This window comes from Elephas maximus, chromosome 3 (assembly GCF_024166365.1).
Source record: "Elephas maximus indicus isolate mEleMax1 chromosome 3, mEleMax1 primary haplotype, whole genome shotgun sequence".
NCBI lineage: Eukaryota > Metazoa > Chordata > Mammalia > Proboscidea > Elephantidae > Elephas > Elephas maximus.
In genome coordinates this window covers 134,764,976-134,791,717 of record NC_064821.1, presented here as the reverse complement: position 1 = coordinate 134,791,717, position 26,742 = coordinate 134,764,976, and the positions used below count along the sequence as shown (strand labels likewise).

The window sequence follows — 26,742 nt, the reverse complement described above, 5'->3', positions numbered from 1 at the left end:
ACTAAAAAGTCTGTAAGAACCACATGAAGAGCTTTCTGAAAGCACATTTGCCCTGGGCCTCCCCCAGAAAATTCTGATGTCTGGGTCTGGGCTAGAGCTCCACTGGTGATTTCCACGCACAGGCCACGTTGAGAGCCACTGCCTGCAAGGATCCCTCCAACTTTCAGAAGTACCTAGTTTAGAATCCAGAATAAAGATGCCAACCCCTATGTAATAAGGTGCAAAATAACATATTCCAATTAAACTAGCAATAAAAGTAGAGAAAGTATCCAAATTAAAGCCACAGAAGTTTAGGAACTTCTTACTTTTTTGCTGCCTAGAGTAAACGTTTTTTTTTTTAGAGTAAACGTTGTGTAAACTTAAATTACAATACCTAGCTGGGTGATGATTTGGATTCCATCAGTCAATCCATTTGGTATGCTAAAATTCCTTTTTAAGATATCTGTAGCTACCAAAAATTGCTAATGTTGTCATTTTCTGAGAACAGGAAACTTGGCATCTGATTCATGCTTCCATACCACCTCCCCCAACACAAACACACCCAGAGATGTAGCAACAGAACCTATTCTTGATGTGTGAAGATTTGTGCCAAAGAGAAAAAAAACATGTTAAACATCACATCATTACTGATATTAGAGAAGAGCTTACTTTTAATTGATTCTGCTAACGGAGCATAGGTGTGTACAGGGCCACGGTGGCTATGAGGGCAAAGCAGAGCTCTCAGATCCAGGTTCAGGATCCGAGTTCATAGAGTGTCATTCTGGCTGTGCCTCCAGCTCTCCCTATGTGACCCCATCTCCTCTACTCAGCCTCTTCTTGGATAAACAAAGCCGAATCAGCCTCACTATGAAACAAGACCTTCATTCCTTCTCATTGGACATTTTACAATGCCCAACCGAGCTGAAGGATTGTGTCTTAAATGCGGTAGTTTGCAGGCCCTTGGCAAAATGTACCAACCACTTAATTATAAGGCATAGTGATAAGGACAATTCCAAAGTGGGTTTACTATAGACTCTCAACCACTGTGACATTGTCCTTTCAGTGGCTGTAGGTGATAGGAGACTTGTGCTTAGCTGAACATCTTCATGCTCATTTGAGGAGAGAGAACCAGAGAAGACTCCAGCCTAGTTCCATTTCTTTGAATAAGCTCCAGTTACATATATAATTGTTAAATTTTGTATCTAAAAATGATATTATTTTCTAATTCACATGTAAAAGTGTGATAGGGAAAAAAGCTAAGATTTCCAAAAGCAGTCGTTACTATCTTTTCTGCAAAAGACTCTTTAAAGGGCAGTGAAAAAGAGATCTCAGCTGAGCTTGAAGCTTGGGCTTCCTGAGCACCAGCTAACAATATTTATTGAGCAACGTCTATATGAAAGGGACTGTCCCCAAACAAAATGACTTCAGAAATGACTACCAGAATGGGGACCTTTGATGGAATTTTGGGGAAAGTATTCAAATTCAATTGTCATCATGAACTTAGTTCTCCCCATCTCCTACAAAGGAATAAACCACAGAGAAGTGGTGGGCAAAAGTACACTGCTAGACTTCACTGACCTCAATTCACATTTTGGAAACTGAACTATAGCTATCCTCAGACATGTCAGACTGACAGCAGTTCTGGTAGACATCTGAAGGCTAAGCTTGTAAGACACTAACAGGATTGGCTTCTATTTCATTTTCCACTGGCAGCAGTCAGTGACTCATCTGAATTTGGAGTCTCTGGCCTTTACCGTTTCCATTTATTCTTTATTATTTTTTTCTACTCCCTCTGAAGGCACACAGGAAATAGCACCTTAGCAACATTTGCACACCCTACATCTGCAGCAGTGTCATGTTGTTCCTTAGCTGAATTGAGTTGGCAAAAGATCGCAAAAAAAAAGGATGATTTCTACCTCATGGGTTGAAATTGTACATCACAGTGTGACCTCTGTGGCACTCTTGGCCATGCCCATATCAGTACCCTTTGGTGTTAAAACCCAGTGCCGTAAAGGGATTAGGAAATGTATCCGTTGAGCTGGAGGGAGAATGATTGAGTTTTGGGTTACTGCTTCTCTGAAAATCGCATGTATTAAATATCTTAGGTGTTGATGAGTATCCTATTGCTTGGCTGAAGGTTAATAAAGCATATGGTAAAATGTAGACACTAAATTAGAAATGACATTTTAACCATAAATTATTCTCCAGCCTTAGGGGAAAATATCCCCACTACCTGACACAATACTGGGATTCGAATCATCCTTAGAAATTATGACATGCAAGAGAAACAAACCCAAAGTACGTTTGCCACCACCTTCCTGCAAAACCACTCCACTGGTGTTACCCTGTTCTACTTAATTCACTTATTTCACCTTGTTTTCATTTTTCAAAATGTCATATTAATTCAGCAGTCTTTAAGAGTATTTCTAAATCCATTTTTCGGGTATGATTGCTGGATGGTTCTGTTGTTACAGTTGGGTCCCTGTGTCCTCATAACTCTGTCTGATACATGTAAAAAGCAGCTTTGGAGATAGGTTACAACAGCCATCCCACTTTATCTCTTTTCTGAAGTGGGACCAAGTTCAAAGCTGTGACCACATGTACAGAAGTGACTCAAGCATAGAGTTCCAAAAAAAACCCAAGTGGAAGCTAAATGAAAGGTGTTGAATCTATTACATTTTGTGTAAGCTTTCTGTTCATTTCTTTTTCATCTACAGCCTGGGAAGTGATAAGAACTCAATGTATGTTAGCTATTAGTAGCCGTAGCATCAATAGCAGTAATAATTCCTTTTAGGCCTGAAGATCAGGTTAATTTAATTTGAATAGCCTGTTAGTGGTTCTCAAACTTTAGTGTACTGAAGAGTCACATAGAATACACATTTTAAATGCACATCACATTCCTGGGTTCACCATGAGAAATTCTGATTCAGCAAGGCTGAGATGGAGACCAGGAGCCACCCACATGATTTTGATGCAGGTAGTCCATAGACCACACTGTGAGAAACCCTGGCCTGTCTGGAATTCACCAGACAACAGATCCTACATTAGCATTTGAGGACAGAGGGAGAAATTCATTCCAAAAGTAAACTGTTAGGTCCTTGAACAGAAAATGCTACCTGGAATCATTCAGAATAATATCATGTTGAGTAAAATAACTGACACTTCAGAAAACTAACTCTCATGTGGAGGAAAACCATGCAGAGCTCTACCAGGTCATTGAAATACAAATAGTTATGAAATAATGACTATTCTCTAAAATGCTCTGTCTTTTCAGGGGGGAAATGCTTACAGAATAAAAGATATTTATCATGTTTTCCATATATCGCCTTTCTTGATAATATTTGCATATTAAAATGAAGTGTATCTACAATGAGCGCTTATTGCTCTGATTCTCTTTAGGTGTATAAACCAAACTAACTGCCATCAGATCAGTTCCAACTCAGGACATCACCGTATGTGTCAGAGTAAAACTGTGATCCATAGGGTTTTCAGTGGCTCATCTTTGGAAGTAGTTCTCCCGACCTTTCTTCCAAGGCACCTCTAGATGGAATCAGACAGCCAACCTTTCAGTTTGCAGCCAAGAGCATTAATCATTTGCACTGTCCATAGGCCTTCAGAAAGTCCTCTTGACTTGAATAGAAAAGCCTGCATTCCTTCCCACCTCTTAAATCCTGTGGCTTGAAGACAAAGATGATATTAAATTCTCCAAGTAGGAATAGTGGAGGGAAGAAGGAAACCCAGATTTCTGTTTGGTTTAAGAAGTTTGCCTGGTGCCATTCTTGAAGCTTGCTAGGGTGAATTTGAGAAGGGCCTCTGGAGAACAACCAAAGCCGATTAAAGTCAGAGATTTAGTGACTAGTTTGAATACACAGGATATGGCATAAGCACTGATGGACAGTTCTTTGCTCTGAGGGTGGAGCTGTGAGTGGGTTGTGTGTTATAGGAAATTGTATCAGGAGACTTTAGGTAGATTTTGTGATTTTAAGATTTGTTGAAATGCTTAAGTGCACTGCTGGGAGATCATTTATTTATCTAACATTTAACAAATATGTACTGAGCATCTACCACATACCAAGCACCGATGCCAAGCACTACATAAAGTACCAGTGACGTCACATCTGCCTCCCCGGAAGCTTTTCCATAATCATCTATCTTTGTGGAGTGACTTGGATACCTTGAGTCAGGATAAGATTACTCAATTGAATTTAAACATTGTGTCAGTCACCTAAAGGGGCAGAGGTCAAAATATGTGTAGCATATGTTTTGCTGTGTATATTCTCAGCAATAACAGCAAAATAAAATTTTAAAAATATATGTAGCATGGTGTTAAAACAAAAAAAGTACTCTCTGAATCAATTGATAATAGGCAGCTAGTTGCCTTCTTCAACATCCATTCTACCCTTCCTTCTTATTAATAGAACCTTGAGTTTTAAATGAGCACATTGCTTCTTGGAATAAAATCCATATTTTCCAGCCTCCTTTGTAATAAGTAAAACAGTGGGATTAAGTATTGCCCAATGAGATGAAAGAAGTGCTAGGTATGAAGCCCAGGAAGCCTCCTTGAAAGAAAGGAGTTCTGCCCATTTCTCCTTTCTGGGTCTTGATACTTGAAATGAGAATGTGTTGGCTGGAGCCATTTCATACCATGAGGATGAGTACTATACTCCAGTATGGCAGAGCAAAAAGCTAGAAGGAGCCTGGACTCCTGATGACTATAAAGTCACCACACTATATTATTATTATTATTATTATCTCAAAATTTGTTTAAGTCACTTGTAGGGTGGGGGAAGACATGTGCTTTCTATTACAGTTGAATTTAGTCCTAACTGATAAAGGGTTTTTGTGTTCATTAGCCATTAACAGAAAACCCAGTTCAAGCTGGCCTAAACAATGAAGGAAATTTATTGGTCCATGTAAGTGGAAAGTTCTGAAGTAGAGCAGCTGTGAATAGGTTTGATTGGTCAGTCCAGCAATGCTGTCAAAGAGCCAGATTCTTTTGTCTCTCCTTTCCACCTTCCACAAATGAGCTTCATCCTTAACCTGGCACCTATTCAGAGGGGCACAATGACTGCCAGCAACTTCTGGCTACATGCTTCCTCATTCACATTCAGGGAGGGGGACATCACTTTTATAAGGTGTCTCAGAAACTGAGGAAGCTTCTTTCTGATCCTCTCTATTCTCAATTAGCCCAAATTGGTCACCTGCCCATCCCTAAACCACTAACTGTAACCAGGAGGTGAATTACACTCATTAGTTTAACCTGGAGCTGTAATGCCCTGTCTTCCTTTTTCATCGTTGCTCTTTCACATACATATGAGGCAATTGAAAAGACCATGGCTTGGGTTAGGTGCACCTTAGACCTCAAGGTGACATCTTTGCTTTTGAAAACTTTAAAGAGGTTTTTTTACAGCAGATTTACGCAATGCAATATGTCATCTGACTTCTCAAATACTGCTTCTGTGGACATATATGATTGTTGATCCAAGTAGAATGAAATCTTTGACAACTTCAGTTTTTTCTCCATGATGTTGTTTATGGGCCCGGTTCTAAGGGTTTTCATTTTCTTCACATTCAGGTATAATCCATACCAACGACTGTAATCTTTGACCTTCAGGAAGTGCTTCAAGTCATCTTCATTTTTGGCAAACAAGGTTGTGTCACCTGTGTAATGCGGGTTGTTAATGTGTCTTGCACTAGTCCTTATGCCACGTTCTTCATATAGTCCAGTTTTATTCAGGCAATATTCTTTTGTTATGTGTAGGGCTTGAGAGACTCTTGTTAACTTGGTAGTGGTGTAGGGCTGGGAAAGAGTTGGCATTGCTCCTCCCTGCTCTGCTTAAATTCTCTCTAACCAAACCAAGGCTACATAATAGAAGTCTGGACTGTTATAAAACTTAGGATCTAGTCCTAACTTGACACATTTGTGTGATCTTGGGTAAATCACTTAATTTCTTCATCTCTCTGGGCCTCTGTGAAAGGAGACCGGGCATGATAATTTACAAATTCCTGTCTAGTTTGCAAACTTATGATTCTTAGTTTTCTACAAAATGACATCACTTTCCCAGGTGCTCAGACAACCTTATCAACCTTAACTGTCTGACACTGACAAATGCCATGGTCAGAAGAAAACCAGCATTACCACTCTTCATGTCAGAAATGTAACACCTGAAACACAAAGAGCCCAGGTAACTTACAGCACAGTAGTAGGCAAGGTGGGCACAGATTGAGGCATTTTGGCTGCCTTCTGCATTAGCCATGATTTGGTTGTGGTCATTTACATGGAAGTTTGGTTTCTTACAAAAGATACGTGGGAACTAAAGTTTTTTTCTAGCACACTAATCCATTTCCTGGCTGGGATCTTACTAATTCCGAGTAAGAATAGAAGAATAAATGGCATGCTTAGCTGGAAGTTTGATTTCTCTTTTTCTAGTTATTTTCCCTCTTCTTTCCCTTCAATATCTGCTCTAATTCTAAAATGTGAATAGATTTAATGACTTTCTCCTAAAACAGAAGTTCTCAACTGAAAGTAATTCTGCCTCTCGGGGGACATTTGCAATGTCTGGAGACATTTTTGGTTGTCACAACCAAGGATGTGGGGAGATGCTAGTGGCATCTAGTGAATGCTGCTAAACATTCTACAATGCACAGGACAGCCCCCCACAATGAGAATTATCCAGCCCAATATGTCAATAGTGCTGACATTGAGAAACCCTTTCCTAAAATGTGAATGAAATTCGTCAACCCTGTTTTACAAAAATTTCAGCTTCTGAGTTATCAGAGTTAAGGTGCTATACATTTGAGAACAGCAGTGACTCTTGAATATCAACTAGCCAAAGCCAGCAAGGCAAGAAATCAAGTAATGGATTGCACTGGGCAAATCTGCTGCAAGAGACCTTTTTAAAGTTTTCAAAAGCAAAGATGTCACTTTGATAACTAAGGTGTGTCTGACCCAAACCATGGTCTTTTCAACTGCTTTATATGCATGCAAAAGCTGGACAATGAAAAGGGAAGACAGAGACAAACTGATGCATTTGACTTGCAGTGTTGCTGAAGACTATTGAATAGACCATAGGCTGCCAGAAGAAAAAACAATTCAGTCTTAGAAGAAATACTCCTAAGAAGTGAGGATAGTGAGACTTCAGCTTGCTTACTTTGGACATGTCATCAGGAAAGGCCGATCACTAGAGAAGGACATCATGTTTCATAAAGTAGAGCGTCAGAAAAAAACAAAGGAAACCCTCAATGAGATGGATAGGCACAATAATGAAAGAAATGGGCTCAAATTTACTTACAATCATGAAGATGGCACAGGACCAGGCTATGTTTTGTTCTGTTATCCATAAGGTGGCTTTGTGTCAAAGCCAACTCGAAGGCAGCTAACAACAACATGCCGGCAAGGATGTTTTTCAGTAGCAGAGAATTAAAGAACTACATGTAGCCCTGGTATTTATTAGGTTTGTGCGTAGCATTATTTTCAGGCATAGGAACTACTTAATGCACATGGGTAACAATGTAATAAATGTGAGACAATCACAGAACCTGAGCAACAGGGCCACAGGTAAGTTGCCTTCATGGGTACAGAGCCACTACAGGCTTTTGTTACCAGCCTTTGAGAGAAGTGTTTGGGGCCTCTGAATTGGGATGTTTAGGCTTCCTCACTATCAAATTCAGAAAGCGGTACCCAGGTTTTGGTTTTAAGTATGTGTATGTGTAAGAAAAGGTCCCTAGGACCCATGTCAAACTTTTAACAGTGGTTAGACAAAAAAAAAAAAAAAAAAAAACCCATTGCCATCGAGTTGATTCCGACTCATAGCAACCCTATAGGACAGAGTAGAATTGCCCCATAGAGTTTCCAAGGAGTGGCTGGTGGACTCGAACTGCTGACCTTTTGGTTAGCAGCCGTCGCTTGCCATACCTCTTAACCATTCCAGTGGTTACCTATGGGGAAAGGGAGAGATTTTTTATTGACTCAGTCTGGAATGGGGCCCAAATATCAGTTAAAGAGGACCTTAACTTTTTTTTAAATCAACTTTATTGAGATGCAATTTCCATGCAATAAAACTCATAAATTTTAAATGTATAATTTTGGTGAGTTTTGACAAATATATATGAATTTATTAAGCCAAATAGAACTCTTAGCTTTTATATTTAAATCTCCTGCCAGAAACCTGTGTTTTATAATTAAAAAACATGTTTTTAGAAGAACTCTTTGAAATTACATATTCATGCCTCACCTCATTTCATAAAAGCAGCTTACAAAAATACATAATTATAGGAAGATAACATAAGTAGAAAGAAAATAAAATATTAAGAGAAAACAAGAGTGTGAATTTAAAGTATAGCTGAGCTAAAGAATGCATACCGTGAACTCTCATTTCATTTGTTTACCCAAAGGACAATTAGACTTTATACTTCCAAAGCAGTCCATGTGAAAAGGGAAACCCAATCATCTGTTTTTGAGTGTGAGAGCTTTGATGAATTTAGGGTCCTATTAAGCAAATAAAATTTTCCATCCTCCCTTTCAAGTATTTATTATACTTCAATCCATCAGTGTATTCCATAAGCTCACTGAAGGTTTGTTGTTGTTGTTGGCAGCACAATGTAATGAAATGCTACCCAGTCCTACACTATCCCCTTGATAAGTTGCAGATCAAACCATTGTGATTCATAGGGTTTTCATTGGCTTATTTTAAGAAACAGATCACCAGGCCTTTCTTCCTAGTCAATCAGTCTGGAAGCTCTGTTCAACATCATAGCAACACACAAGGCTCCACTCACAGACGCGTGGTGGCTGCACATGAGGTGCATTGGCCAGGAATCAAACTTAGGTCTGTCATGTGAAAGGCAAAAATTCTACCTGAAACACCAGTATCCCCATCATTGAAGGCTCATTCCCAAATATTGTTTGCCCACAAGGAAAAAAAAATTATGTGCGCCAAATGTTAAAGTGTTATCCATGGCATTGACAAAGAGAGTGAAGGGTGACTTAAAGTAACTTTCTGTGAAAAGCCAGCTTCCGCTGGAGTCCAGGAAACAAGTCTCATAAAACCACGAAATCTCAGTATAGGGCAGTAGTGTGCTGGAGCAAGCTCCTACCAGCTTACAAGAGCCAATCATTAAATTTTAGGGAATTTTTATAAGCCAGTTGTTAAACATAGCCATTATTAAAAATTAAAGTATATAAATTAATATATACATATATGTATTATATAATATGTATATTATATTACATATAATTATATAAACTTACAGTTAAACAAATTATATTAAAAACAAAAGTAATAAGTGTTTAAAACTCATCGCTTCCCAATTATTTTACTACATTTTACTGTTAGCTATGTTCTGAAGGTCATTTATATCTGTTGTATCTGTATGGTGGAAATCCCATATAGTGGGTGCCACTGCACATCTCTTCCCAATTCCACATTCAGTGAGGTCACATTGGGAGATTGAATTTGACCATGGTAGAAGTATTTACACCACAGAAACCAGCAAATGCTACAAATCAATTCTTGGTTTATCATTTTGTTGATTGCCTAGACATAAAAAAGTTATGAAGAAAAATTTAATAATGTAGATTAAACTTAAAAGCATGCCATGTATATAGTTGCTACATTGAGGAACTATCCTTCTAGTATTCAAAAACTGTTAATGTGATTCAGCAAAGAAGTCCCTCATGTCATTGATGAACAAGCTGGGTTCCAATCCATGTCTTCATTGCTTCAGTTGTCTTACCAATGTAAACAAAAGTATCAGCCACCATTCATGCTGGAACTACGCTGATTTGTCAGTTGCAACCATTGATTGGCTTCAGCTACACAAACTCTACAAAAATCCACAAAAGGATTCTGTGAGAACCAATTAGCAACAGGGAATTTATGGTGAAGAGTATTGAATGTGTTATTATTACTTGTAAATTGAGTGACACTCATCTTTTATCAGTAAAATTTGTCAGTAAAACTTATAATAAACTTATTTAGATATGTTATGCACACCTTTTTTCCCTAGATTGCTGGTTGTTAAACATTTACCAGCATACTACTACCTGAAACTAAAGATCTCAGGGCACAAGTGCTAAAGACTTTTTTTCACATCCACCTAGGCTAAGAGTAGAGTTAGGCAGAGTGAATTTTCTTCACCCTGTTCCAGAAAAAAAAAAAAATGCATTTACGTGTGCACAGACTCTCCCCTAAACCCTAGACAACCATTTTACACATGACTGAGCTGACTGGGCAGAGTATATTGAATGACTCAGAGCAAAGCAATCAAAATTATTGCAAAAAACGAAACAACTTTTTTAATACATTCCCTGCTGATGAGAGAACTAAGGAATCATTTGCTCAAAGAATAGGCATCGATTGCCCAGTGCTTGGATCAGGATGAACAGGGCTGGCCTTGGGCATCATTGCAAAGTGCGTATGTTTGGCAATTTTTCATCTCTCACCTTAGAGCCAGCCCCTTTACCTGACTGATAATGCCTCTTTGCCTACTGCCTTTTTTCCATCCCTAAAGGCTTTGCTCTTCTTTCATCTATTTAAAGCACAGAATAGCTAGCTCAGAAGAAACCAAACCGTGTAATCCAGTAAAAAACTCAAATAGCTTCAGGAGCCCAACATTCTCTGTCTAAAATACATTTAAATGCAAACCTTCAAAAATATATACATGTCAAACAAATTGTATCTATAGGAAAAAATAGCTCACAAGCTGCCAGTAAGCGAGCCCTACGTCTAGTTTTTGAAGAGATATTGGCCAGGTAATAGTTTGCTGTGATGGGGAAAATGTGGGTGTTTGGAAGCTAATATACCTGGATTTGAATTCTGGATTCACTGTCTTAATGTGTGACTTTGGACAAATTACCAAATTTCTTTGAACGTTGGTTTTCTTATCTGTAAAAGTGGAGATTATTACTACCCAATACCCAGGGTTGTAGTGAGAAATGAATGGAGATGTATAGAAGAAAGCATCAATAAATATAAGATGGCTCAATAAATGCTCCATTTGTTTCATGCTATCAAATGGACCAAAAACCAAAAATAAAACCCATTGCCGTCGAGTCAATCCCGACTCATAGCGACCCTACAGGACCGAGTAGAACTACCCCATAGGGTTTTCAGGGAGTGTTTGGTGGATTTGAACTGCTGACCTTTTGGTTAGCAGCCATAGCTTTTAACCATTATGCCACCAGGGTTTCCAAATGGCCCAAAGGGACTCTCAAGATCAGTTAGCCCACAGAACGCGAGGGAATTCATCTTTGATGGTGGGATTTGGGGTGCTAAGGAGTGTGGTGGTGCAGGTATCTGGGGGTGTACAGCCATGGCATGGCCCTAATAGCCAAGTTAACACTGTCTACTGCACTTACATATAAGACAGGAGAATAAGACCATGGGAGATTTTCTTCTGTAGCAGAACTAGTCTTTAGAGAATGCATGGACAAAGATAAGGAAGAGGGAAGGATCACAAATTTTGCATTTTGGAAGGGGTTCTATGGTCTGAATTTCTCTCATCTCCACCCCTGAAATCAGAACTAGTCAGAAGTTCCCCTGTTCCCCTTGCCTATCCCCTTCTCCCCAGCCCTCCACAGAGCTCTGAGTGGTGCTGTCAAGGTGGGTGGTTTTCCCAGCCTTCCACAGTAAGCCATTGTTTCTGAAGGTTCCACTCAGAAATGGTTCACGTGACTGGTGGTTGGAGACAAAGAAATCTTTCCTGTACATGCTCCTGTGGAATGTGTGATCTGAGTGAGGCTGTGGCTCCTAATATGAGAAATAACTTGCAGAGAAAATGGCAAATAGCTCTTGGTGGGAATATTTGGCAGGGAAAATTTGTCCAGACTTAACTAAAAAAAGCGTTGTAACCTCATTCTCAGGATCTGCACAGTTTGTTAATTCAGAGAGGATGTTAAAAAGACAACCTCTCTCAGTTTCTGTTTATTTTGAGCTCATCTGTGGTAGGACTATGAAAAATAAAAATATGATATCAATTCTGGAATGTTATTCATAGATAAATTGGCTCAGCCTTACAAGGATTATCAAGGCTTGATGCCTGGTATATTGTCAGGCATTCAAAAAACCTTGATGAATGGATAAATAAATGAATAAACGATTTTACATTTCTAGTAGCAATGAAAGTATGCTTGAGCATCATATATTGTATATCTAAAAAGAATCTATAATCACTTGCTTTTAATACTGGTTTAATTTTGATAAGTTTTGATGGGTGCTTACGTATATTTCATGGGAAGATCGGTGTGAGTGAGCCAAAAATGTGCTTTGAATATTTCCTAAATATTTATTAATACCTTATACACACCTTTGCTTCAGTGCTTGACCAATGAGTCCTAAATCGTTCTGTGAAACAACATAGCCCAGGAATTTCTGCTTTTTAAATAATTGTCATAATACAAAGAAAGCATGAGTGAGAAGCAGGACAATGGAGCTGGCTTCCGGTCCTTGGGATGAGAGAATTCCCAGAAATGTTAGGAACTGCCGGAAATGCCTGGTTGGTAATGCAACTAACCATGCAGATTCTCTTGGGCTGAAAGCCAGACAGTTCCCACTCTGTTTTGTGACAGCTACATTCTGGGGAAAAAGACCAGTTGCATCAAACCAGCAGCTGTGTAACAGACCAACGTGGCCGAGATGATTCTCAAAGCCGTTTCCTCTCTACAACTGCATGCCTTTGTTCAGAAGGTGCCAATGATAGAATGGAGATGGGCTTTCCTTATTGCTAGCATACGCTTCACATGCTTGTCCTGCCTTACGTTATAAATAATTTTCTGAAGGCAGGGCCTGTGGCTAAGCTACCCTCGTATCTCTTTCCCTTTACCGTCTCACATTACCATTGTGCCTGACCCAAGGAGGGTACTCTATAAATGATTGTTGAATTGAACCCAACACCACTTATATCCAATCCCAATAATAATTACTCCGTTTCTCACTAAGTGGAATAATTCCTTTGGGAAATGGCAAAAGTCAGAAGAGGCATCTGAAGCAGCAACTTGACTTCTCAGATCGTCCCCCAAAGCTCTGTAGAGCTCATGTGTATTGTTCAGAGTTCAGGCAGGGGCCTCTCAGGATGTAGGGATCTGCTGCTCTCAGGGAGAGGAATTTGTGGTGACGCGTGAAGACTTTAGGTGCTTTCTCCTTTCCGCTCTGGCTTGGGACACAGTGAGAAGCAGGAAATAGAGTCCCTGAGGTTAAAAGAACACTTTACATAGAGCTGAGTAGCAGTATTACCTCCTCCATCCTTTTTTAGGAAAAAATATTGGAACATGGAACTAAGCAGCTCAGCAGCCACATTCTCAGGATATTTGTGATGATGGTCATCTTTCAACAAAGGCTCTGTGCACCCACAGAGTGTAAACAAAGCCTGTTCGTCAGCCTCACCACTGCTTAGTCCTCAGAGCCTGAGCTCTTTGAGATGATGCCCTGCCAGGTGGGCTGTGTGAGCGAGTCCCCATGGTGCCCATTTGGGCACAACATGGGAAAAGATGTTAGAGAGAGAGAGGCAGTCTCCCTGAGCCTTTCTCTGTGTGTGTTCCTCTCAGGATGGCGAGCGTCCTGCACTGTGTATATACAGGGATCTCCTGAATCCAGTCATAAATAAATGGCAAGCTGTCTTATTTAACTAATAACAACATATAAGAGAAAGGGAACAAGCGCTCTGACAGAAAAAGAGAAACCTGTTCTTCCTCCCAGAAGACAGAAATTCTTTGTGTTTAGAATAAGCGAACAGGGATCACCTTTAGCTTTTTCATGAAAAAAATGTGTGTGTGTGTGTGTGTATTTCTTGCTTGTTATCTGAGTTTCTACTGCCTAAATCCTTTTCATTAGAAGGACTATGCCTGACATGGAGCCCTGGTGGCACAGTGGTTAAAAGCTACAGCTGCTAATCAAAAGGGACAGTTCGATCCACCAATCGCTCCTTGGGAACCCTGTGGGGCAATTCTACTCTGTCCTATAGGGTCCCTATGCCTGACATAGCCTTTCTTTCTTTCTTCTTTTTCTTTCCACAGTTAAGCAGAGCCACTCACTGCTCCAAAAGGGACCTGTTCTATTAAAGTCATTTCTTCTGGCACATTTTTTAACCTATCTTAAAATGATAACAACCGGGCCTTGATAAATTAATTGGAAAAACTTCTCTAATGGGCTTTGTTAAGTCTTTTATTTTAAGAATTGCTCTCAGTAGAATTTATTGGTGAATTACTTGATATGTTCCTAGCATTAAATTACTTCCCCACTAAGGATATTGCAATTATTTTCCTCCCAGTAATGAAAAGAATGAAACTATCCTCAAATAATTCTAGGTTGTGTACTGGCCCTTATATCAGTAGTTTTAAAAATATCCCCACCAGAAGCTATGAATTTAAAATATAAGGCTGCAAAAAGGGCAAAGCATTGAAGAATAGGAAAAATAGAAATTAGAATGTCCAAAAAAAAAAGCCATTAACTGAAGAATAACAAAACAAATTGGAACTGAGGAGGACGAAGATTGTTCACTCAAGGAGGTGAGGGTGGGGTATCAGTCTGGGGAATGGAAAGAGCTGGAGCCAAAGTAAAGCACAACCAGAAAGGAAATAACAAGCTCCGTTAATCCAAAGAAATCTAGCACTTTCTAAGGTAGGTACAACCTTGGAGATTTTAGTTTGTTTCCTCATTGATAAACAAGAAGTTAGCACTGATAACAATCCTTGATAACACTTCCTCTGGAATGTACAACATTCCATGTTTCTGCTTCACAGTCTCCACCGGACATGCATGAGTCAGGCTGAGAGGTGGGAATTTGCCCACACTGCTTATGAAGCTGCTGAGGGTATGGTCAGGCCTAAGAGGTGTGATCTTGCCATCCTCTTCTCGCCTTTAGCTCATCTCATACTAAGAAACAACGGTCATTGCTTTATCTAGCGATAAGGAATACAATGAATCATCTATAGATCTTGAGTTGAAAAGGAAAACCAACTGGCAATTATCTATGCTTATGAATGGTAGCCTTAGCAGCTAGTCTGAGTACATTGGCCTAGAAAATGCTTCCCAAACTTCTCCCAATTGCTTAGAAATTAAGTCAATGGGCAATTTGATTTTCTGTATTTTTTGTTTGTGTCTAGGCTTGACCAGGTAACAATGGTTGCACATACCATGTTTAAGAACCTTTGTGAGAGAAAAAAACAAACAAACCCATTGCCGTTGAGTTGATTCCAGCTCATAATGACCCTATAGGATAGAGTAAAACTGCACTACAGGTTTCGAAGGAGCGGCTGGTAGATTCAAACTGCCGACCTTTTTGGTTACCAGCCATAGCACTTAACCACTGGGCCACCAGGGCTCCTTTGTAAGATACGAAGTCAAGATTTTCATATGAATGACTGAGGTCTTCCTTAGTAAACCACTGGCCCAGAGAGCTAAGTGTCTCTCAAGTGCTCTGCAAGAAACCCTATCTTCTCCATGCAGCTCTGATGGAGCCCTGGTGGCAGAGTGGTTAAAAGCTTAGCTGCAAACCAAAAGGTCAGCAGTTTGAATCCACCAGCCACTCCGTAGAATCCCTTTGGGGCAGTTTTATTCTGTCCTGTGGGGTCGCTATGAGTCGGAATCAACTCCACGGCAATGGGTCCATGTGCCTGATGGCAGTCAAGTTCTGCCTGCAAACTTGAGCAGACTGGCTATCATGACCTGTCTTGAACAGCACACAATAAGCAGAGATTCAGACATAGTGTAATTCTATTCCCTGCACATGGGAAGGAGCAGATTGGCTAACCTGGCCAAAAGTGACTACTAAGAAGTTACACAAACCTAACTGCTATCCTGCTATCTTGCAAAAAGAGATAGCTCCACTTATGAAGAAACCAGTTTATCCACTGGGTTTCTGAAATATTTTGCTAACTCAGGGGTCATAAACTGAAACAGGTAAGTTCGATGTGGTACACACAATGCTTTTTGTTTTGGTTTGTTTTGTTTTCCTTTCTCCCTTTTTAATGAGTTACACACTCTCCAATTCACCCCCAGGCTCCACTACTCTCCATTGTCTTACATCCAAACCCATTTGGGTTAGGACTGTAGAGTACAATGCCCTTCTATAAAGCATTTAAAAAAAAAAAAAAAAGACAAACCCTGGGCTCATTAATTTTAGCTGGGTTTCACACTGAGTAATGAATTATACTTTTAGTTTTGGACATAGGTCATACCTTGTTTTGCTGAGGAAATGCAACTGCTTACGTATGTGGCTTATCACGGTGTACTCCCATTGTTCTCTATATCCTTCTGAAGAGGAAAAAGGAATGAAGGAATAAATCACTTACAAACATAGTTTGATCATCTGCTATATGCCAACTTGTAAGAGACAAAGAGGGAAGGGAACTCACATGTATTAAACATTGAATATTGGCCAGGAACTTGTGCTAAGTACTTTACATACGTTATCTATCTTATTTTTAAAATAATCTTCAGAGTTACCCCATGGAAAATAGATATTACATTGTCATGCCATTTTATAGCTGAGGAAATTGAAGCTTGGAGAGCTTAGATGACTTGACCAAGGTCACACAGTTAGTGTATGATGGAGAAAGAATTCAGACTCAGAGCTAACTCCAAAGCCCATGCTCTGTCCATTCTGCCATGCCTGGACTTGTATTCAAGGAACTAATGCTCTAAAAATTAAAAAGAAACTTCTCAAAAACTCTCATATTAAATTTTGTCCTAATTTAAGAAGTTCGAGAGCTTTATAGCACTCTCAATAGGAGGTCTAGGCAGGAGGGATGCTAAACGTACAGACTATTGGATTATGTGTTAATCCAAGAACCGTCATGAAAAAACCACCAGACTGGAAACTTGAACCTTGCCTGTCCAGCCATAACTGGCAGAAAATACTAGTAGCCTATGAAGGGCTTACATAATAGTCACAACAACGGGCTCAGATATATAAAACATCATAAAGATGGCATAGGACAATGCAGTGTTTCATTCTTTGGTACATGGGGTTGCCATGATCCAGAGATGACTTGAAGGCAACTAACAACAACAACATTAAGGGTTTATCATTTGGCAGTCACTGTAGCTTATATACATTATCTTTATTTAATTTTCACAATAACTATATACTCAAAAAACCCATTGCCGTCGAGTCAATTCTGACTCCTAGCGACCCTATAGGACAGAGTAGATCCGTCCCAGAGGGTTTCCGAGGCTGTAAATCTTTACAGAATCAGACTGCCACATCTTTTTCCCATGGAGCAGCTGGTGGGTTCAAACTTTCCAGTTAGTAGCTGAGTGCTTTAACCACTGGACAACCACAGCTCCTTAATAATTATATAAGTAACTGTTGTTATCCTCATTTTACAGGTGAGGAAACCAAGATGTCAAAAAATACTTAAATTTACACAGCTAATAAAAATTAGGGCTCAGATTCAAACCCCAGTCTGATTCCAGAGCTCATAATCATAGTGTGATCGTCCCCACACAATAAATGGAAGCAACTATTATTTATTTTTTTGGAAGCAGCCAAAAAGAAAGTCTGCATAAGAAATAATTAAATATCAATTCATAATAAAAGAGAGCTACAATTTTTTTTTTTCCACTTGGGCCTGGATTTTTTTCTCTTAATCATCCTCTTCATATTATCAGCATACCCATTTTATAGAGACCTAGGTTGAATATGTCATTAATTTCCACAGAAAAGTTAACCTTTAGGAGTGAGCGTCTTTAACTTTTTAATTGTCCACGTGTCCAAATAGATCTAAGGTTTCTCAGTCAGAGCTTTAAAGGACTCACCCTACGGATGATTCACTCTATGGGTCTAACCCTTCAGGGAAAAATTTAAATTAAAAAATACAAGAGAGATGTCCAGTCAAGTCCTTTAGCTACACGAGGCTGCACCATTATCATGATAAGATTACATATAAAAAAAGAAGTAATGGTACTACAAGAGAATGAATAATAAGTACCAAATGAGTGCCAAAAAATAGATGTTATGGTACTTTGTGGGAAGAAGAGCAGCTATGAAGGTAAAGAAAGAAAGAAAAGCAAGACGATTAACAAGGAAGGCTTTGAGTTGCACAGATCTGGGATTGAGTATGTATCTATGCATGAGTATGTGTGTCGATTTCTTCGTCATGTAAAAATGGGAAGCTAGTTAGATTAGATAGTAAATGTAAAATGTTTAGCATAGTGCTGTTCTTATTACCCCACTACTGTCGAGTCAATTCCAACTCACAGCAACCATATAGGACAGAGTAGAACTGCCCTGTAAGGTTTCTAAGGCTGTAACCTTTACAGAAACAGACTGCTACGTCTTTCTCCCCGGAATGGCTATTGGGTTGGAACCTCCGACCTTTCAGCTAACAGCCGGGCACTTTAACCACTGCACGATTTTTCTTCTTATTGTAATATAATTGTCTGCAGTCTTCTGTATTAGACCATGAGTCTTTGAAAGCTGAGTCTGTGTCTTACACATCTTTGAGTCTCACCAACTTTTGTTCAGTGCTTAGGCTCATCCTCATTCCTGATGTTTCCTTCTATGTGAAATACTCCGTCATGTTACTCCTGGCCTCTCTCCACCCTTGATATATTCCATAATAAGAAAAATAAGTGCCTTACCTAATTGGTGAGTTAGGAAGGGTTTTACTATGTGCCACTGTTCACTTTCTCTTGATAATGAATTTTCTACAGGAAGAGTGCAGTCTCTTCTGCTCTTCCATACCAATGCCACCTAATGCCACCATGACCGAGTGGGCAAGGCTATCTCCTTCTTGGGTCTAGTTATATGACACACATTCCACACAAATATTGAAGAGGAGAGGGAGACCTAGCTGGAAAGGTAGATTAGAACCAGACTGTGGAAAAGATCTTGTTATATCTTCATGACGTGACATTCCAGAAGATTCTTTGAAAACTTATTGATAAAGAATGGAAGGAGTCCATGCAACTAAGCCCAAAATAATTTTTGGTGTTTAGGTATTTTTGTTAGGAGGAAGTTTTCTTTTTTGGGGGAGTGGGGGAGATTGTTTTGATTGTGTTGTGGAGGTGGAGATGAGGTGTCAATATTTTAGATTTTGTGTAGAGTTCAGTTTTGTGGGTTTTTTTTAAGTTATTTTATGCTAGGGTACTAATAAATCCATTATTTGAAGAACAGTCCTGCTAAGTCGGTATTTCTCCAGTGTGGTCCATGGACCATCTGCCTCAGAATTACCTAGAAGGCTTTCAAAATGCAGATTCCTGTGGCCAACCCCAGATTGCCAAACCAGAATCCCTGGGAATGAGGCCTAGGAACATGATTTTAACCTTCTCCCCAGGCAATTTTTACACTCAGTGTATTAAGGGCGTCCTAGTCCTACCAACAGGTAAATTCAATTTAAATGTACACTGAAGAGTCTTGTGTGTTTGTGTGTGTGTTTGTGTGTGTGTATGTGTGTGTGTAGTTATTGCTAAATCAGATTATTGACCATCCTGATTACTAGGATGGCCCCTTTTTAATATAAACCAGGGCAGCCCTTACTCAGCCAATGGCATCATCAAAACCCCTGCTTCGACCATTTTGTCTTACTGATGTGTCTTACAAATAAAACCTTGAAAAATAATGGAAAGCTTAAAATCTGGAAAAAAGAAACAAACAAACAAACCCTGACTTTAACAGGACAGAGGTGGAAAATTGCAATTCTTCCAAAGAATCATAATTTAATGAGGTTTTCCTCTTCTCGTTCTATGTAACTAACCAAGGGTAATAGATGGGAACTAGAACCCAAACGAACATTCTCGGGCATCAGTTGCAAACCTGTATTTCACCACACTGCCTTTCTTCTCTTTGGAAAGTGTGGAGAGACACTCTGCTTAGGCTTTCTTTGTTTCTCTTGTAGATCATGCAACAGATGAGTGACCACCGCTACGATAAACTCACTGTGCCTGATGACGTGGCTGCAAACTGTATATATCTAAATATCCCCAGCAAAGGGCACGTCTTGCTGCACCGAACCCCAGAAGAGTATCCAGAGAGTGCAAAGGTAAAACCCTACCCTTTATCGCCACTGCAGCTGGGTAGGCCTTCCTGATAGTCTTCCTGCTTGGGGATTTGTCGTGATGGATTAACAAATAGCAGGGACTTCCTTTTCCTCCATATATATCAAATTGTTAAGAAAGAAGAACAGATCATTATAATTTAGGCCACAAGGAAATTGTATTTAACTCACTTTTCTCATTCGTGTCATTGGTCACTAATGCATGCACAATAATTGAGATCATCATGCCTGGTATGGAAAGCTTTTCAAAAATAAGTATGCGGACCTTCCAAGTCTGTGCCCCAGCTCTGATTAAATGCACCACACTCAGATACTCATTAAGCACAGTGACCTACAATTAGACAGTCAGCTGTGCCATTGTTTTTTGACAGGTCTGAGCTGCCCCTCATCAGAGGGTCACTTCTTTCTTAAAGCAGAGGAATACAAATGGCCCACAGATGTAGGTGCTTACTGGCAGACCTGAGAAACCAGGGTCTGCACTTCCTAGGTAGCAATAAGCTCTTTTTGTCCAAAGGATAGAGTAGAAATAAATGTAGTTAGTATACGTATTTGGAGTCAGCCAAAGGATCCCCGAGAGAGTCCCTGCATTTGTGTTCTAGCAGAGAAATCGTGTGTGCATCTGGGATTCTTTCCTAGTCTAAGAAAATCATCCTTGTCTTTCAGGGCACTCTGCCAAGCTTGTCTGTAGAGGGTAGTAATTTCAGTTTCATCCTGCCAAGCAAATATAACAGTCCTCACCCACAGCTTCTTCAAGTGTCCAAATCGTCTAGGCATTTTGGCATCTTCATTTCTGCCCAGAGGGATAAGATATTTACACTAAGTGTTACAGACAAGCCTTTAGTAACCACTGATTTTGTTTATTTACATCTTAAGCTTGAGGATTATTAGAAAATATTTAATGCTACTTTCTTACATAATTACTAGGCTCACCGTTGTAGTCACAGATAAAAAGAGAAGAGCGGGGGAATACATAGGTGATTGTCCTCTATTTCCGTGTCTGTAAGTGTGAACCTGAGGAAAATATGAGACTGTTGACCCCAGACTGGAGCTCACCCCGTCTCAGATGAATAGTGGGTCTCATACTTTAACGTGCATCAGTGTTTTTAAAATACAGGTTCCTGGACCCCCCTGTCCCCCACACACACACCCACATACCCTGGAATCTACAATATCAGCAACACTTGGGTCACAGACCTCACTTTGAAAAATATAGCTCAGGATCACTCATGCCTTTTCAGCCACATTGATCACCTCACAACCAGGTGATCATGGTCTCATCCTGAATTCAGCCGTGTGTCTATCAGTGGTAACAATATCAATAACAGCCACGTTTACCAAGTACTTCTGCCACGCCAGACACTGTGCCAAGCATGCTACCTGCATTATCTTATTTAATCCTTGTGACAGCTCTGTAAGAACAGTATTATTACTCCAGTCTGACAGAGGAGTAAACTGAAGCTCACCTGCGAGTAGCAAGTTGATGGAACTGGTTTGGAACCCAACTCTGCCCAGCTCCAGAGCTCTTAGTTAACCACTGTACTGAATTTTAAAGAGCACAGTGCTTCCTAAAGAAGCATGATAGGTGCTTTTTATGCAGTGTGTTTTCAAGTGATTTTGTTTAAAAACGGTGCTTAGATTGTCAAAGAAAAATCTGGGGGCTGTTAATTTTAAGTCTTGACACATACTTTCAACTAGTGTCAAATGATGCTGTAAAATTTACACCTGTAATTTAAAGCAGTTTGACTGACCTGAAATACTTCGATTAAATTATATTTTGTCAAAATTTTCTAGTGGTTTTGGTAAGGAAAGAAACAGTAAAGTGCAGTTGAGAGAGTTTTAAAGTATAGAGATAGAAAGTAATATTCAGACTGAGGACATGGCCACCTACTTTCCTGAGTCACTTAATCTACCAGTGATAACAGCGGAGTAAAGCCATCTCTAGTAACAACCACATTTCTGACACATCTTTGGTTTTGAGGTTAAAGCATAGAGCTGGTGGTTAACCAATTGCTGCTAGCTCTGTGGGCATAGCCTTGGGTATGTTTGTGGTCTATACTGCATGCATATCTTCGGGTTAAATGAGTGAAAAGCCTGCATATGAGTTGAACTGTGCCCCCCAACCAAAAATATGCATTAAAATCCTAACCCCTGTACCTGTAAAAATGACCCTGTTTGGAAATAGGGGGGTTTCTTTTGTTATATTAATGAGGCCATGCCAGAGCAGGGTCTGTCCTAAACCTTATCACTTCTGAGTTATTAAAAATAAAAAAAAAAAAAAACAGAATAGACCCAGAGACACAAACAGGGGAGAGACACCATGTGAAGACAGACACACAGGGCAGATGCACCTACAAACCCAGGAACTCCAAGGATTGCCCCATACCAGAAGCTGAAATGTGTCCTTGGGTGATGCAAACAGTTATGCATTTGGCTACTAACCAAAAGTTTGGCAGTTCGAGTCCATCCAGAGGCACCTTGAAAGAAAGCCTTGGCAATCTACTTCCAAAAGATCATCGACTGAAAACCTTACAGAGCACGGTTCTATTCTGACACACATGGGGTCACCATGAGTCGGAATGGACTCAAGGACAACTGGTTAGAAGCTGAAGAAGGGTGTGGCCTTTAGCCTTCTGAACCGTGAGAAAATAAATGTCTGCTCTTTAAGGCCACTGACTTTGGTATTGCTGTTTGCGCAGCGCTAGCAAACCAAGACAAGCCTAAACTCACAAGCTTGTCTTTACAACAGAGGAATATGACAGATGCAGAAACATAACCCTTCTTCTCTACCTTTCTCTTTGTTCCTGCTGTAGATTTATGAAAAACTGAAGGACCATATGCTGATTCCTGTGAGCAATTCTGAACTGGAAAAGGTGGATGGGCTGCTCACTTGCTGCTCAATTTTAATTAACAAAAAGGTGGACTCCTGAGTCCCAGAGTCCCTCCTTGTAGCCGGTGATACCGCACACACAAGGCCGATGACTCTGTACCCACTTCTGTTGTTTTCATTGACAATCTACTGTGCCACTGTGCTACTAACTCTTGTTTACAAAGATTTAATTTTAATTTTAATTGCTCATTTTTGTGCCCCACCCTCTCTCCCCTCACGGTGGTACCTAAGCTGTGGATTTGCTAAATGAATTAAGCAATTTAGAAAATATAGAGCTAATGAACTATTGAAATGTGAATAATAATAGTAAGGAAACACTCATTTTAGTGTTTGTATTTTCAGTATGAAAATCATTTTTTTGCCAATACATTGGGAAGAATATCTTCTTAATCAGTCAGATAATTTGGGTTTTTTTTTTTGTTCTATGTCATTAATCATCTTTGATTCCTGTGAAATTCCCTGGCCCATGTATCTTCCTCCTTTCCCTCTTACTTTGTTCTGCACTCAGAACATTCTTTCCAGTTATTTTCTTTTGCCGTTCTCACTTCTATCGCCATCACCTTAACCTTAGGTAAACCCCGAGGTCTTCCCTTCTGGATACCTTCCTCCAAGTCCGCTCTGTCTGCCATCGGTCTCCTCTGCCTCACAGCTGCATCTCCTGAGCCCCCAGAGGATCTCGTAGGCTCCTCAACAGAACCATGACCAGAACTGGAATATTTCGGGGAGTCTTACTACACAGAGGCGCATCCTCACAGGGTTCGCCCCAGAGATCTAAATTCCAGAAGAAGTAGGGCACCACGCTTAGGAAGGTAAATTCAGCACCAGATGGTTGCTAAGGGATTGTAGATCAAGAAGCTTGCAAACACCCCATGAGTACAATATCTTAAAAAGTCTTTAAGTCATATTCCATGAATTTTTGTTTCATTATTAGGCATATACAGGCCTTGGAGAAAAGTCTTGCTTTTTCCTTATTCAGCCCATTTCTATTTCCCCCCATCCTGACTCAATCTCTTTCCAGCCTTCTACACTCTACAGTTATCCTGTTCTAGCAACGGTATTTCTTTCAAAAGAGATGTCCCATCTAAAAATGGTTATTAATGGTATAGATTAATGGTAATGGTAATTAATGGTATAGATTAGCCCAGAGAGAATAGAGCCTCATAGTCATGGAGCATGTTCAGGAAGTATTTGAGACTAACCTCAGACAATGGACAATTCTACTTTGAAACGTCCATGAATATTTACTGTGGAATTCAAGTAAAACTTCTTTCTTCATATTATACAGCTGTAAACTGACATGGTCTCTTACAGAACAGTGCCACACTGGAGGAAGAGAGCACTGTCTTTTATTTAAACCTGAAAGAGATGGCCTATTAGCAAGCCAGGGAAGTGGTACTTTCCAAGGAATGGTGACTGATTCAGGCATGTTATCAAACTTCCCAGTCATCTCCACCTTTCCTGTATTGCCTGTGGCTTGTTGTTTAAGATTAAGAATCAGGGAGATTAAGAAATATTACTTCGAGTCTTGCTCTGTTCACCTACTTTCGTAATCAAATATTCCCTGTGTTGGTGACCAAGAGAGAATTACCATCACTGATTTCAACTCCCTCTTCACAATGGAAGTGATAAACCTCTGAAAGAAATCAAGACATCTTTAACCACTGTCTTTTGCATTTATTTATTGACTTTATGCCAGAAATTTTAAGAGATTTCTTTTACTCCTTCTCTTCTTTGTTGCTTAACTTTTAAACTCATATCACATGCTTAATTATGTGCATCCTGTGAATGAACCATACCTTGGTCACTGTCATATTTCAGACAGTCTCATGGATGAATAATTTGTTTCTTGCCAGAAGGAGAATGCATGTTAACCACATGGCTAAGTTAGTAAAGAAAACTTATTCTCAGCAGATATGGTTGCCCTTCTGAGTTAAATCTGGCCCTACACTGGCAAAAGCAGAAAATCTCCCTGAAAGAGTTCAACATCGCAGAAGAATCACAGGGAAAATAACTCAGTTAGTCAGTTTAGGGTTAATATTAAAGACTACTGGCATATACTTTTTCGTATCTTTACTTCTATCATCCCTAATTAAGAACTGATCCCTATTATGGGTAATCAATTGCAAGTGAATCGATTTTTCTTTTGAACAATTATTCTGCAGAAGGCTGATTTCCACTTCTCCTTTCCTTTGCTCCTTTCTATCTTTCCTTCTCTTTGTCTCAAGAAATCACTTAGAATCTGTGTGCCTCTTATACAGAATGGTATTCTGCACAGCTACATTACCTTCTAAGCTGGCTTCTTTGGACTTCCTATGTGGTATGATGATGTGAAAACCTGTAACACTTGCAGAATAATAGTATTACTTCTTTGATGCTCTCGTCAGCATACTGTTAACCTTGAAAAGGAAAGGTTACCCATTACGTATGTTCCTCCCTCTTGTCCATTGTGACTTATAAGAATAAATAAACTAACAGAAACTGCTGTTCGACGTTATACAGATGTAAAAAAAATTATATTTAAGGAAACTAAAAGTTGAGTCAGAATTACTTGGTCGGTAAGATTCAATTTAATAAGAACATTTTAGAGAAAGTACATTATTAAGTGTTATTTCTTCAACTATGACGGATTGCTATAGAAATCAACAGACGGATCTCTGTAATGTGTACTGATTGCCCTTTTAAGATACTGTAAACAGATAACTAAGGTCATCTCTTCATGTCTAAAGGGGGGAAATAGTCTGTAGCTGAATAATGTGACTTTAATATAGAGTTGCATGTTAGTCTGTAATTATTTACTCTTTAACACTCTATAGAATTCAGACATGATCTCAACATGGTGTTCGATTTGTGCGTTTTATTTTACTGACCATCTCGTTCCAGCCAATGTACGGTTATCCACTCTGTGTGCCAAAACCAGTAATGCCTTTCACAACCCTTTGGTCCAGAGAAGTTCTGCACTGATTTGAGTTTCTTGCTGTCCCAACCCTACATGTATACCAATCACGAGGGAATAAAGTGTGAATTGTACTGTGATCAACAGTGTCTGTCTCTTTTTTGCAATAGAAACTGCCATGGTGAACGAAGGCACCATTCCTTTGCTATCAGAGATGAAATGTTTCATCTCTTCTCCTATAGGCTATGGAATTAGAAACACTGTACTTGTAAATACATCAACCATCATCAAAAGCTTGGATTAAAATGATATTCAAAATGATACTTTGTATACTTAAAAACCACACATGTTAACTTGAAAGATTAGATAGGAACCTTAGGGGGCAGTTAGTTTATGTTAATTGGGGAGGAACAGCTCAGAAAAGAAGGGTGAGAATGGTTGCACAACTCAAGGAATGTCATCAGCGTCACTGAATTGTACATGCAGAAACTGTTGAATTGGTGTATGTTTTGCTGTGTATATTCCCAACAACAAAATAAAATTTTTTTAGAACATGCATATTAACCATGCTAAATCGGGAGATCTTGATTTTATACGTACTTCTTCTTAAAAGATTTCCTTTCTTTACTTTCACTTCTCATAATAGTCAGCACATTATATGTTTTAGTTATGGAGGAAGTTGAACAATTTTTCTTTCTTCATGTGATGGTTTGTTTTGTGTTTATTTCTTTTTTTTCACGTATGACTGTAAGCATCTTCTCTTTTAGAAAATTTGAAGAATTTTTTAAATGAAGCTTTTGTTTTCAACAGTTTTTTTCCAAACTGAAAGCCGTTTTATTTTTTCCCGATTGTAAAAATAATAACTGCTCACTGTACAAATAAAATTCAAACAAAAATGACTAGAAAAACAAAAGTAAAGAAAAAAATCACCCAAATTCCATTACCCAGAGATAATCAATATTAACTTTTTAGAGAATATCCGTCCAT

The 26,742-nt window shown here is 39.4% G+C and overlaps 1 protein-coding gene across 1 annotated transcript in view; it reads left to right on the top strand.

Moving 5' to 3' along the window:
- Nucleotides 1–25,941, top strand: part of DDAH1 (dimethylarginine dimethylaminohydrolase 1) — a 164,601-nt gene extending 138,660 nt beyond the window's left edge. The window contains exons 5-6 of the mRNA XM_049879667.1: nucleotides 19,817–19,960; nucleotides 22,786–25,941. Of these exons, the coding sequence (XP_049735624.1) occupies nucleotides 19,817–19,960; nucleotides 22,786–22,902 (261 nt within the window). The 3' untranslated portion in view covers nucleotides 22,903–25,941. The remainder of the gene's footprint in view (nucleotides 1–19,816; nucleotides 19,961–22,785) is intronic.
- The last annotated feature ends 801 nt before the right edge of the window (nucleotides 25,942–26,742 follow it).